This window comes from Mobula birostris, chromosome 11 (genome assembly GCF_030028105.1).
Source record: "Mobula birostris isolate sMobBir1 chromosome 11, sMobBir1.hap1, whole genome shotgun sequence".
NCBI classification, from domain to species: Eukaryota; Metazoa; Chordata; class Chondrichthyes; order Myliobatiformes; family Myliobatidae; genus Mobula; species Mobula birostris.
This window is the reverse complement of record NC_092380.1, coordinates 60,587,202-60,601,237: the sequence shown is the minus strand read 5'-3', so window position 1 is coordinate 60,601,237 and position 14,036 is coordinate 60,587,202. Positions and strand designations below refer to the sequence as shown.

The window sequence follows — 14,036 nt, the reverse complement described above, 5'->3', positions numbered from 1 at the left end:
CTAAAATAAGGGGGGGGGTGTGCAAACAACAGTTTCTAGAAATATGAAATAAGCATCAATAATTTCTCATTTGTCTCAAAGGCTTATCTGCTTCCCATTGAGGTCCAGTTGACATGCCCTCTTCTCAATGCTATCATCAAGGTGGTGGTATAGAAACACACATAAAAGTTGCTGGTGAACGCAGCAGGCCAGGCAGCATTTCTGGGAAGAGGTGCAGTCGAAGTTTCAGGCCGATACCCTTCGTCAGGACTAACTGAAGGAAGAATGAGTAAGGGGTTTGAAAGTTGGAGGGGGAGGGGGAGATCCAAAATGATAGAAGACAGGAGGGGGAGGGACGGAGCCAAGAGCTGTACAGGTGATAGGCAAAAGGGATACCAGAGGATCATGGGACAGGAGGTCCGGGAAGAAAGACGGGGGCGGGGGACCAGAGGATGGGCAAGGGGTATATTCAGAGGGACAGAGGGAGAAAAAGGAGAGTAAGAGAAAGAATGTGTGTATAAAAGTAAGTAACAGATGGGGTACGAGGGGGAGGTGCGGCATTAGCAGAAGTTAGAGAAGTCGATGTTCATGCCATCAGGTTGGAGGCTACCCAGACGGAATACAAGGTGTTGTTCCTCCAACCTGAGTGTGGCTTCATCTTTACAGTAGAGGAGGCCGTGGATAGACATGTCAGAATGGGAATGGGATGTGGAATTAAAATGTGTGGCCACTGGGAGATCCTGCTTTCTCTGGCGGACAGAGCGTAGATGTTCAGCAAAGCGGTCTCCCAGTCTGCGTCGGGTCTCGCCAATATATAAAAGGCCACATCGGGAGCACCGGACGCAGTATATCACCCCAGCCGACTCACAGGTGAAGTTTTGCCTCACCAGGAAGGACTGTTTGGGGCCCTGAATGGTGGTAAGGGAGGAAGTGTAAGGGCATGTGTAGCACTTGTTCCGCTTACAAGGATAAGTGCCAGGAGGGAGATCAGTGGGGAGGGATGGGTGGGGACGAATGGACAAGGGAGTTGCGTAGGGAGCGATCCCTGCGGAATGCCGGGGGGGGGGGGGGTAGGAAAAGATGTGCTTAGTGGTGGGATCCCGTTGGAGGTGGCAGAAGTTACGGAGAATAATATGTTGGACCCGGAGGCTGGTGGGGTGGTAGGTGAGGACCAGGGGAACCCTATTCCTAGTGGGGTGGCGGGAGGATGGAGTGAGAGCAGATGTATGTGAAATGGGGGAGATGCGTTTAAGAGCAGAGTTGATAGTGGAGGAAGGGAAGCCCCTTTCTTTAAAAAAGGAAGACATCTCCCTCGTCCTAGAATGAAAAGCCTCATCCTGAGAGCAGATGCGGCGGAGACGGAGGAATTGCGAGAAGGGGATGGCGTTTTTGCAAGAGACAGGGTGAGAGGAGGAATAGTCCAGATAGCTGTGAGAGTCAGTAGGCTTATAGTAGACATCAGTGGATAAGCTGTCTCCAGAGACAGAAAGATCAAGAAAGGGGAGGGAGGTGTCAGAAATGGACCAGGTAAACTTGAGGGCAGGGTGAAAGTTGGAGGCAAAGTTAATAAAGTCAACGAGCTCTGCATGCGTGCAGGAAGCAGCGCCAATGCAGTCGTCGATGTAGCGAAGGAAAAGTGGGGGACAGATACCAGAATAGACACGGAACATAGATTGTTCCACAAAGACAACAAAAAGGCAGGCATAGCTAGGACCCATACGGGTGCCCATAGCTACACCTTTAGTTTGGAGGAAGTGGGAGGAGCCAAAGGAGAAATTATTAAGAGTAAGGACTAATTCCGCTAGACGGAGCAGAGTGGTGGTAGAGGGGAACTGATTAGGTCTGGAATCCAAAAAGAAGCGTAGAGCTTTGAGACCTTCCTGATGGGGGATGGAAGTATATAGGGACTGGACATCCACTGAGTATCCACTGATGTCTACTACAAGCCTACTGACTCTCACAGCTATCTGGACTATTCCTCTTCTCACCCTGTCTCTTGCAAAAACGCCATCCCCTTCTCGCAATTCCTCCGTCTCCGCCGCATCTGCTCTCAGGATGAGGTTTTTCATTCTAGGATGAGGGAGATATCTTCCTTTTTTTTTAAAAGAAAGGGGCTTCCCTCCCTCCACTATCAACTCTGCTCTTAAACGCATCTCCCCCATTTCATGTACATCTGCTCTCACTCCATCCTCCCGCCACCCCACTAGGAATAGGGTTCCCTTGGTCCTCACCTACCACCCCACCAGCCTCCGGGTCCAACATATTATTCTCCATAACTTCCGCCACCTCCAACGGGATCCCACCACTAAGCACACCTTTCCCTCCCCCCCTCTCTCTCTGCATTCCGCAGGGATCGCTCCCTACACAACTCCCTTGCCCATTCGTCCCCCCCATCCCTCCCCACTGATCTCCCTCCTGGCACTTATCCTCGTAAGCGGAACAAGTGCTACACATGCCTTTACACTTCCGCCCTTACCACCATTCAGGGCCCCAAACAGTCCTTCCAGGTGAGGCAACACTTCACCTGTGAGTCGGCTGGGGTGATATACTGTGTCCGGTGCTCCCGATGGGGCCTTTTATATATTGGCGAGACCCGACGCAGACTGGGAGACTGCTTTGCTGAACATCTACGCTCTGTCCGCCAGAGAAAGCAGATTTTAATTCCACATCCCATTCCCATTCTGACATGTCTATCCACAGCCTCCTCTACTATAAAGATGAAGCCACACTCAGGTTGGAGGAACAACATCTTACATTCCATCTGGGTAGCCTCCAACCTGATGGCATGAACATCGACTTCTCTAACTTCCGCTAATGCCCCACCTCCCCCTCGTACCCCATCTGTTACTTACTTTTATACACACATTCTTTCTCTTACCCTCCTTTTTCTCCCTCTGTCCCTCTGAATATACCTCTTGCCCATCCTCTGGGTTCCCCCGCCCCTTGTCTTTCTTCCTGGACCTCCTGTCCCATGATCCTCTCGTATCCCCTTTTGCCAATCACCTGTCCAGCTCTTGGCTCTATCCCTCCCCCTCCTGTCTTCTCCTATCATTTTGGATCTCCCCCTCCCCCTCCAACTTTCAAATCCCTTACTCACTCTTCCTTCAGTTAGTCCTGACGAAGGGTCTCGGCCTGAAACGTCGACTGTACCTCTTCCTAGAGATGCTGCCTGGCCTGCTGCGTTCACCAGCAACTTTTATGTGTGTTGCTTGAATTTCCAGCATCTGCAGAATTCCTGTTGTTTGGTGGTATAGGAGCCTGAAAACACACACTCACTTTAATTAACAGCTTCTTCCCCACCCACTGCCATCAGATTTCTGAATCAACAATGAACTCATGAACACTGCCTCAGTGCCTTTTCCCCTTGCTTTTTGCATTTAATTTGTATTTATATACATATACTCAATTTAGTTTTATTGTAATGTATTGCAATGTACTGCTGCCGCCAAATAACAAGTTCCACACATATGTTAGTGATATTAAACCTCTTTCTCATATTCTAAAACTGAACTTTGTGCATGGACTGGTTCTTACCTCTTCTCAAGTCACCTGCTCAACAACTCCTACTCTTTAATTTCCAGCGCTGTGGATGCCATAGCAGTGCAGTGGATAGCATGACACTATTATAGCTTGGGGCATGCAGTTCCAGAACAGTCTATAAGGAGTTTATATGTTCTTCCCATGTTTGTGTGGGTTTCCTCCAGGTGCTCGGGTTTCCTCCCACATTCCAAAGATGTAGGAATTGGTAGATTAACCATTTAGTAAGTTAATTGGCCATTGTAAATTGTCTTGTCCTTAGGTGAGGGTTAAATAGGTGAGTTGCTGGGCAGTGTGGCTTATTGGGGTGGGATGCCCTGTCTGTGCTGTATCTCCAAATAAATAAAATTCTGAAACATGGGCCACCATCAGACATGTTTTCTACTCTCCTTGTGTTGTCACCTGCAGAATGCTCTGGCTTAGTGAACCACCTTCAATATCCTTTCCTCCTCATCCACATTCCCTGTGCCCTACAGATGCAAGATCTTCCCTTTGACCTCCTTGCTTGCCATTTTCTAGGACTCCAAACATATCACTTTGGTGAAGCAGTGAATTTTTTTTTGTCACTTCTTCCAATTCACTATAATGCTTTTGGTGGTAATAGTGAAGGAAAACCCGACTCGCATTGAGCAATCACTTTGCAAAATAGCTTTGTCTGCAAATACAACTCAAAGTTTCCTGTTTCTGCCATTTTAATACTTCCTCCTGTCTATATTTAATTTAATGATATCTGCACTACTGTCTTGCACTCTAAACAGCTCCATAAACACTCATCATTTAATTTCTCCTGATACCTAGTTTGCCACAGATATTTTATTCTCTCTATTCTTGCATCCCTGTGCAACTTATAAACCTAGATTTCAAACTCTTTCTATTTTTGATAAAGGTCATTTACCATTTATCCAAAATATTAACTTTGTTTCTCCCTGCACAGATGTTCTCTTACCCATTGTGCATTTCTAGAATTTTGTTTTCATTTCAGTTTTTGAGCAGTTTTTCATTTTAAATTTCCCTCTGCTGTCTCTCTGCTTTAGCTTGAGATATTGGAAAGCTTCCTGCTTTCAAGGAACTCCAGCCAGCGTGATTAAAAATGTCTCATGGGGAAACTTGGAGCACTTGGCTGTGAATTTGTCAGAATTAAAATAAAGATTTATGAAAGACTAACATAGTATCCTTCTGGAAACAGCAAACTCTTTTATTGCAATTTAAATAGTTAATTTATGCACTTAACTGATTTTCCTCTCCCTATCAGTGAAGAATGGACAACATTGCTAATGTTAGAATTATGATCACTTGTATTAGGTAAGTTTGCGTGAATGTATGAGCAGTGAGAACCAGTTGCTTGAAGATGTACAAAATATAAATGGTCTTACCTGCTCAATATCTTTCTCCCTCTGTCACTTTGTGCAACCCTGAGGTTGACATTAAACAACCCACCTGGCCCATTAGACCAGTAATCATCTGCAGTAAGTTCTACACTGATTTGGTCCTGAAGGCAGGCTCTGAGCTGATGGACAATGCCTTGTGTAGACCAAGGTCTGATGATAAATTCCAACAGATATTTTGATGGCCAGTTGTCGATCAGTTTTAATGTGTGACTATCTGGCATTCATAAATACTAAAACCAAAAAAGATTATCCACACCATTAAAATAACACAGAAACATGAGAAAACCTTAAACAATGAAATATTTAAGAATTAAATTTTAGGAGAGGATAAAACTTTAGATTTAGCTCTTTGCCAAGTTACAATTCCTCTCACTTGAAATGAATGGGTGACTGACTTGGTCTAAATTGGTACAGGTTCAGTGGACAGTTTTCTAAACTGCAGTAAGTTAGCATTCTGCCACTAGACTCTGTGGGGAGCCCAACATTAAAGTGCAGTCAGCAATTGCTGCTGAGGACATCTGAAGTAGTTCAGGACTCCTGCTTTCCTGGTGTGCTTTTGCTGTCAAAATGAGCTTGTTTGGCATTTCAGTGACGATGCTTTGTGAGATGTGTGAACATCTCAAGACTCTGGCAGCTTAATGCAGAGTTAGCATACTACAGTCATTCATAGAATTGCCCCAACTCTGGGAGCTGCAGACAAGGTTAAGGCCTTTTATGCCAATTTTGTTAAAAGCTTGACCTGCATCCCTTAACAGCACAAATACAGTAGATCCTTTGGAGCCTTTTCAGTGCTAGGATTTGGAAGCACAGAAAACCACAAAGCCTGTCAGCATTTCTCAGAAAATCCAAGCCATAAAGAAAGCAAAACATATTTATTTGTCTTTCCGTATTGTGCCAAGTAACAGAATTTTGTCATGAAAGTCTTTGAATTGCACCGCAAAAATTAATAATCCTTTCAGTGAATGGTTCAATTAATATTTCTGAAGAGTCATATGCTTAGATTTCAGAAAATGCTTTTTTTGTGGAAGAGGCTTATGGAGGAAATTAGCAAGAATAGCTGAAGTCAATCCTGTAGTAATTCAGTTTATTTAGATTCATTTATTTATCACATGTAGATCAAAACAAACTGTGAAATAAGCTGTTTGCATTAACAACCAACACAACCCAAGGATGTGCTGGGGGTAGCTCACAAGTATCACACAGTTCAGCACCAACATAACATGTCTGCTCTATTCAGAGGTACAACACAGCAACAAGAAGCCCTTTCCTACTCACCCACACAGACAGGCTGTCTCCAGGGCTCCGACCACCAGTCCTTGTGCTCAGACTCTCAAACTTGCAGATATCAGGTCTCCAACTGTCCATTGCCAGACTTGCAGACATGCTGACCCAGGGGCCTTGACCTCCAGACTTGCCAACTTCAGTCTTCCACCTCTGATCCCACCGATCCTGGGATTTCATCTCTGGGCTTTGATGCCCTCTGATTATCAACCCTCGGAGTTGCTGATTATGCAACTTGACTTTGACTTCTAGGGCTTGAGCCCAGGACTTGCTGACCATGGGGGTGGGTCACCAGCACTAGTGCTGTCTGTAGGTACATTTCAGCTTGGGAAAATGTATTGTTGTTATATCTACCTGGGATAATAAGTTAGGATGAGTTGTGAAGGACTACAAGAACAGAAGTGATCAGTGGAATGTGAATCTGCAGTCAGTGGGGTGGGGGTGGGGGGGGGGGGAGGATGGAAAGGGGAGCATAATAGTCAGTTAATGAGCAATTGGGCACTTGCAGTTCAACACTAGAGCAAAGGTTGGTACATTAGAAGGGCTTAAGAAAATAGATAAAAACGAATTTATAGATAGAAAGATTTGTAAACACTTAATATTTGACTATATATGGAAGACTCTCCAAATCAGCAGATTAGGAGCTTGCTAAGAGAGCTGCATTTAAATCTCCTTTTCTAATTTCTGCAATTCCATACATAGTGTTCAAGACCAGAAAGGGAAAATGAAGTTTTACTTTCCTCTAGAGGTAAAAGCAGTGATCAAACTATTCAAAGCAGACCAATTTGTATGCATAACTCATTCTATGCATTATTTAAAAAGCTGCCAAGACATGTTTTTCTTATTGTTTGCTGCTCATTTTTCCAATGCAGACTAAAGATGCTGTGTTTAAGAAATATTGATGAAGTATCAAAACATCTTTTTAAATCTGGTGATTGTTGTTTGCCCCAGTTATAAAACTATGACAGTTGAAGTAATACTTAATTCTAAGGAAGGTTGCAACTGTGACGAATGATACCCACACCCATGTGAAATAATAGAAATCCTACATATATTCTGCTTTTGGACCATGGCCCACTGTTCACAGAAGTCTAAGTACAAAGTTAAGCAACAGAAGATGTTTGAGTCAGATGTAAGAAAATTATGAAGGGAAGTTTGATCGAGGGCTCTCCTGGTCCATGTCAATCTTGTGTTCTCAAAACAACATACAATTTCAATCTCTATCAATCCATAATTCTTAAATCATAAAGCATGAATAAAAATGACAACAATGTACACCATTAGTGGACGGAAAGTGATCTTATTTATTGAGACAATAGCAAGCAATTAGCATGTTAATCCTCCAAAGGTTTACTCAATGATCAGACTTCTGCAATGTTAGTGAATTTTATACTGACTAAATTGAAAAATATTGCCCAAAATTAAATCCTTTGCTTTTCAGGATTATAATCTGAATTATGTATTCATAGATTATCTGCAGCATGGTGAGATGCATCAGTGATCCCTTTTTAGTTGGAATATTTGAGATACGAGCCAGCCTCAAGCTTAAATGATGTAAACAATTTAATGAAGATCTGCTAATAGGGATTGAAGTCAACAGAATGTGGATTGTCAAAAAATTATTGAATTTAATAAGCCAGAATGGATCAAAGTCTGTACTGAATGTAAGCAGCATTGTGTAACACATTATGCTATGTTCTTCAGTCTCTCATCCTTTTCACTTAAATCTTCATTGAATAAAAACAAAATTAACCATTCACAATTTCTGATTTATTTGCATCTCTGAATTGGTTCCTTATGGCACCTTTTTTTGACCAAAGGTAAAAAATAATCTTTATTCATTCCCTTCATTTCTTGTGCTCCTTGTTCTTGGAAACACAGTCATGGCAATGCAGTTAGTTTGTACTGTCATTCTGCAGCATTTGCACATATTCATTATACAACTTTTCTTGAGTTTCGTAGATTTTTCTAAGTTTCTTGGTCTGTCCCTTGCTGAGTTCCTTACCCTCATTATCATGAGTTGGAAATCCCTTTTAAAAAAAATGAAACAAAACCAATTTTAAGTACAGTGTTAAGCATAGAATAAAACAAAAATGTTACCAAAGATGTCATTTATAATTTTAAAAAGTCATTATCACTGACTAAATATCAACACAATCTCTTTATAGGAGTTTTGCATTTTCTGTCCTGTACCATGTCAAAAATATCCTGTAATTATGAAGTAGACCTGTAGACCCAGTAAACCATCTGTATCATCTCATCTTAAGCAGGTTTGCAGTTGTACTTCTATACTTTGCTTCAATCCCTCTCAACTGAGAAACAGTCAGTCAGTTCTAGGTTCAATGTTGCCTACCAGCAAATACAATATACTTTTTAAAATATCAAGCCATAGCACTTTAAAATCTGATCACTAGGTGAATGACTGACATTATAAATGCATTGCATTTTGCCTATATACTATCCAACAAAAATTAAAAGCAATTTTCTGCTTTTCTAAAAGTTAAACGGTTTAGATTTTAGATCTCTGCAACATTAATGATGGAGCGAGTACATTTTCATCTCTACACTCTGCAATCTCGCTTAGATATGTGAAAATGAACAGTTAGGAGGAATGGATAATTAATGCAAGGCAGAATAGCTGTTTGTTTTCTCCTGAAAACTGCACACCCAGTATTCTGGAAGGATCTCAAATTGCAATCAATATACAACCCATGGCTTATTTTTGTTTGGCTGGTTACTACACAAAAACAAATTGTATGAGCTGTCACTTTCTTCAGATGAGACTGACTAACCTGCATAGATTAAAGCCGCAGTGCACAGGAATATTATAGTGCTTCCCTACTTAACATGCTTTATCAGCAAGTCCCATTGTTAAAATATTTGCAGTAATTATGTAAGGTATTTCAGCTATTTCTGTTAATGTTCTCAAATTTATTTTTCATCAAGGGCCTCTGAATGAATACGAAGACCTTCCCATATAGCCTTATGGATGTTACAAAAAACAGTATTTCTGATTGAGATCAGTAAAGACTGAATTGGTGTCTTTATGGTCTGTATGCCTCTTTAAAAAGCTGTCTCTAACAAAGAAAATAGGTAAGCAAAAGTCATTCGTTTAATACTTACATTTTCATCAAACTTTGAATACTTGTCTTTTTCTAATTGGAACAACTCTTTGGGAGGGATTTTCATCTTTGCTAGTTTCACCTCCTGTAAGGAGATAATTAGTATGTTAGTATTCTCGTCCCTTGCATTCAAGGTCTATTGTTTGTTTTGGCAGATCAGATTTAAGTGTTCTGTTGCTTTGTACAGCTGCATCACACCATAACCACCACCACACCCATTCCCACCCATGATCTGGAGTAAGATCAAGTATCTGCTGAGCATCACCTGTTCCATCATTGATGGCCAATGCTTACAGTACTATTTTTAAACCATCCGTCATGGCAATTGCAGAAAAAGGAATAATGCTGTTTAGCTGACCAAAACATTTCCTCCTAGAACTGCTGAGCCCTTCCCGACCTACCACAAAACTACAAATGGAATAGGTATCCTCAAGATTGCAGAAGAATGGTCCCAAATTGTCATTTCAGCCTTCCACTCCTACAAAAAGTAATGGATACAGCCCAGTCCAACACTGGTAAAGTCCTCTTTCCACCTCCCCCACAACCCCATTTGAGCAAATCTACACGATCGTTGTTTCAGGAAAGCAGCATCCATCATCAGGGACCCCCACCACCCAGGTCATGCTCTTTTCTCATTGCTGCTATCAAGGTGGTGGTACAAGAGCGTCAAGACTCATACCAACAAATTCAGCAATAGTTATTACTCCTCAACCATCAGGCTCTGGAATCAAAGGAGACAACTTCACTCAACTTTGCTCATTCCATCACTGAACCCTCCTTCTCCCGTCTGCGTGAGATGTGGGACTTTCGAGAGACTTTGAACTATTTTACGGTGCCATGGCCTGTTCTTCATCAAGTTATGGTATTGTTGCACTGTTGTAACTATATGTTATAATTATGTGGTTTTTGTTAGTTTTTCAGTCTTGGTCTGTCCTGTGTTTCTGTGATATCACACTGGAGGAATATTGTATCATTTCTTAATGCATGCATTACTAAATGACAATAAAAGAGGACTGTGTGTCCTCATAATCTAATCTTAAAAACTGTTCCCATAACCTATGGACTCACTTTCAAGGACTCTTCATCTCACGTTCTCAATATTTATTGCTTGTTTATTATTTAAATTTTTCTATTGTATTTGCACAAGGTTGTTATATTTAGCACATTGGTTGTTTATCTGTCCTGTTGGGTGTGGTCTTTCATTGATTCTTTTATGGTTCTTGGATTTACTGAGAATGCCTGCAAAAAACAAATCTCAGGGTTGTATATGGTAATATACAATTGCAAGTAAAGGTTTGTCAACTCTTTGCAATTACTTGGTTTTCTGCATTAAATGTGGTCTGATCTTCATTCAAGTCACAATAATAGACAATCTGGCTGAACTAATAACACAAACAATTGTACTTCTCATCAATACTGAGTACACCATTTAAACAATCATAGGCTAGATTCAAAAAAGTAAGTGAACCTTCTACAAAAGTCCTTTGGAATTAAGTGTTTCAATCAGCAAAAGGAATTTGGAGATGTGGGTTGTAGAGGTGCCCTGCCCTATGAAAAAGACACACAAAGTCAGGTTACTTCTCAAGAAAGATCTGTTTATGAGCACTATGCTGCAATCAAAATAAGAGGACCATAGAAGAATTACAGATTCATGAAGCTGTAAAAGACTACAAAAGCATTTCTAAAGATCTGAGTGTTCATCAGTCCACAGTAAGAGAAATTGTCTCTAAATGAAAAAAAATTCAATACTGTTGCTACTCTCCCTAGGAGTGAGTGTCCTGCAAAGATCACACGAAGAGCACAACGTGCAATGTGGAAGGAGGTGAAAAAGAGCCCAAGGGTAACAGCAAAAGACCTGCAGAAATATCTAGAACTTGCTAAAGTCTTTATTCATGAGTTCACTAAAAGAAAAATACTGAACAAGAATGGTGTTCATGGAAGGACATCACGGAGGAAAACACTGCTCTGCAAAAAATAAATATATCAATAAATAAATTGCTGCACATCTGAAGTTTGCAAAAGACCACCTGGATGTTCGGCAACACTTCTGGCAAAACGTTCTGTTGTTTTGTGGACAGAATAGGCAAAAGTTGAAGTTCTTGCAGAAATGCACACTGCTATGTTTGTAGGAAAAAAGGCACTGCACACCAACACCAAAACCTCATCCTAACTGTGAAGCATGGTGGAAGGAGCATCATGGTTTGGGACTGCTTTGTTGCTTTAGGGACTGGACAGCTTGCAATTGTTGAGGAAACAATTATTTCAAAATTGTTTCAAGACATTTTATAGGAGAATGTCAGGGTAACAGGCAGTCACCGTAAGCTTAATAGAAGTTGGATGATGCAACAAGACAATGATCTGAAAGACAAGAGTAAATCAACTACAGAGTGGTTTAAAAAGAAGAAAAATAATGCTTTGGAATGGCCAAGTTAGAGTCCAGACCTTAACCCAATTGAGATGCTGTAGCATGATCTGAAGAGGGCTGTTCATGAAAGGTATCCCAGAAATATTGAGGAACTAAGCCAGTTTTGTACGGAGGAATGGTCTAAAATTCCTCCGTGCTGTTGTGCAAGTCTGATCAGCAGCTACAGGAAATGTTAGGTGCAGGTTATTGCTGCCAAAGGAGGTTCTACCAGTTATTAAGTACAAGGGTTCACATCCTTTTTCCAGCCTGAACTGTGAAAGTTTAAACAATGTGCTCAATAAAGACATGAAAAGGGTTACTAGTTCAGGCAGATTGTGTTTGTCTATTATTGTGACTTAAATTAAGATCAAGCCACATTTTATTAATGCAGAAAGTTGGTGTCAAAATGGTTGTTGTGACAGATCTATTGTGGTGTAGTGGGTAGTGCTTGTTGCTCTCACTTACAGCTTCCACCACTGGCTGGCAGTCTTGTGAAAAAGAGCTGAATGTGCCAGTACATAGCCTCTCCAACAGAAGAAATGCTTTTGACTTACTTATTATTCATCCATTCACATCGTATATTTCTAAAATAATGTAGGGTGTTTGACCATAAGACATAGCAGAATTAGGCCATCTGGCCCATTGAGTCTGCTCCGTCATTCAATTGTGGCTGATCCTTCCTTTCCCCCCTCCTCCTCAACCCCAGTTCCCGGCTTTCTCCCTGTAACCTTTGATGCCATGTCCAATCAAGAACCTATCAATCTCTGCCTTAAATACACCCAACGACCTGGCCTCCACAGCTGCATGTCGCAACAAATTCACCACCCTTTGGCTAAAGAAATCTCAGACTCAGAATCAATGTTTTAATCTCTGTCATTACTTCCTGATAACTTGAAATGCATCTTTTGTTAGTTTTAATATGTTTAGGTATAGCACAAGGCAACAATTAAGTGAATTAAATACTAAATGTATTTCCAGATGAACACTGAAAGAGAACTGTATCAGAACACTCTGCATTTTAATGCCATTTTATCTTTAATTTTGAAATTTATTAAAAATATAAAATTAAACTGAAATCAAAGGTAATTTAAGATGCTCCAGATTTGGAACATTGAAGTTTTCTGCTGAGTAGTAGTATGCAATGAAACATTGCTGTTATTGAAGAAAGAATGTTATCATGATATTTGGTATCAAAAGATTCTATTAACGAAGGCACAAAGGAACATATTTGGAATGTAAACATATAAGATGTGTTATGAACTGTGCAATAAGACTTTGCAGAGATGAAGTACACATAGCACAAAGTATGTTATGGATCCAGTTTTCAGCTTTTTAATACATCAGATACATTGCCACAACTTTAGATTAGATTTACTATATACACTTAACAGAACAGAAGACTGGCACAGCTTTTAGTTGCTGAGTAAATGTACGTGAGAGTTTATAATTATGTACTTATAAATGATAATTGCCCTTCAGTGTATTTTAATGATACACTGGCACTTGAAAAACATGAACAGAGTGGTTCTCAATCAAGCAACCTTGGAGTCACCCTTTACATTGAACTTAAGGTCATACAATTATGAAGGAAATACAAAATATTCCTTGACAATGATTCAAATGAAGAGCATGACCTAGTCAAGCACAAATCACTTATGAAGGAGTTTTCTTAAGTCCCAATTAACTCTTAATCCACTGAAGGCCTGAATTAAAGCAAATCTATAACATTTTTGGGAGGGTGGTCAGTGATAATGCAGATGGAATCTGAATATTAAGCTGCCATCCTTCAATAGTTCAGTTCCATATCTAACAATGCAATAAGTTAATCACAATCAACCACAATTGACACATCTGACACTGAAACTCACATATGCATGTGTCTTTTGGGAAGGATCACTGAATTGGAATGTGTAGTCTCTCGGCCAATATTCGATGCCCAGCCTAGACACACTCAATGGTGAAATTGTAGTTCACCATAGTTGTTAAAGCTTCTGCCTTAGAAGTCCAGCAGCCTGGGTTTAATCTCGATTTATGGCCCTGTGTACATTTTGTATATTGTGTCCAGATGGGTTTCCTCTGGTTGCCCCTCACAGTGAGACACGTCTTGGTAGTCTAATTGCCAATAATAATTGCCCCTGGGGTGTAGGTGGATGATGGTACCTGGAGGGGAATGTTTGGTGAGAATGTGGGGGAAATAAAGGGATTAGTGCCAGATTTTGGTAACCTATTTCCATATTTCCAATTGGCGGCCTATTTCCATGCCAAGACTAAGAAAGTCAAGCTTTGGGAAATCACTGGCCTGGCTGCTTACTGAGAATCCAACAC

General features: G+C 40.9%; 1 protein-coding gene and 1 long non-coding RNA gene across 3 annotated transcripts in view; one reads left to right on the top strand and one right to left on the bottom strand.

The window, feature by feature from the left end:
* LOC140205109 (uncharacterized) overlaps nucleotides 1-14,036 on the top strand; it is a 38,670-nt gene that overhangs the window by 18,391 nt on the left and 6,243 nt on the right. Inside the window, exon 2 of the long non-coding RNA XR_011887758.1 lies at nucleotides 9,132-9,278. This is a non-coding gene — a long non-coding RNA (uncharacterized lncRNA). The remainder of the gene's footprint in view (nucleotides 1-9,131; nucleotides 9,279-14,036) is intronic.
* The window catches only part of cars1 (cysteinyl-tRNA synthetase 1), a 71,894-nt gene continuing 65,791 nt past the window's right edge, over nucleotides 7,934-14,036 (bottom strand). For both annotated transcript variants that reach the window (XM_072272299.1, XM_072272297.1), the window contains 2 exons: nucleotides 9,309-9,392; nucleotides 7,934-8,215 (listed from right to left, as the gene is read on the bottom strand). In XM_072272299.1, coding sequence (XP_072128400.1) covers nucleotides 8,081-8,215; nucleotides 9,309-9,392 — 219 coding nt within the window. In that variant the 3' untranslated portion in view covers nucleotides 7,934-8,080. The remainder of the gene's footprint in view (nucleotides 8,216-9,308; nucleotides 9,393-14,036) is intronic.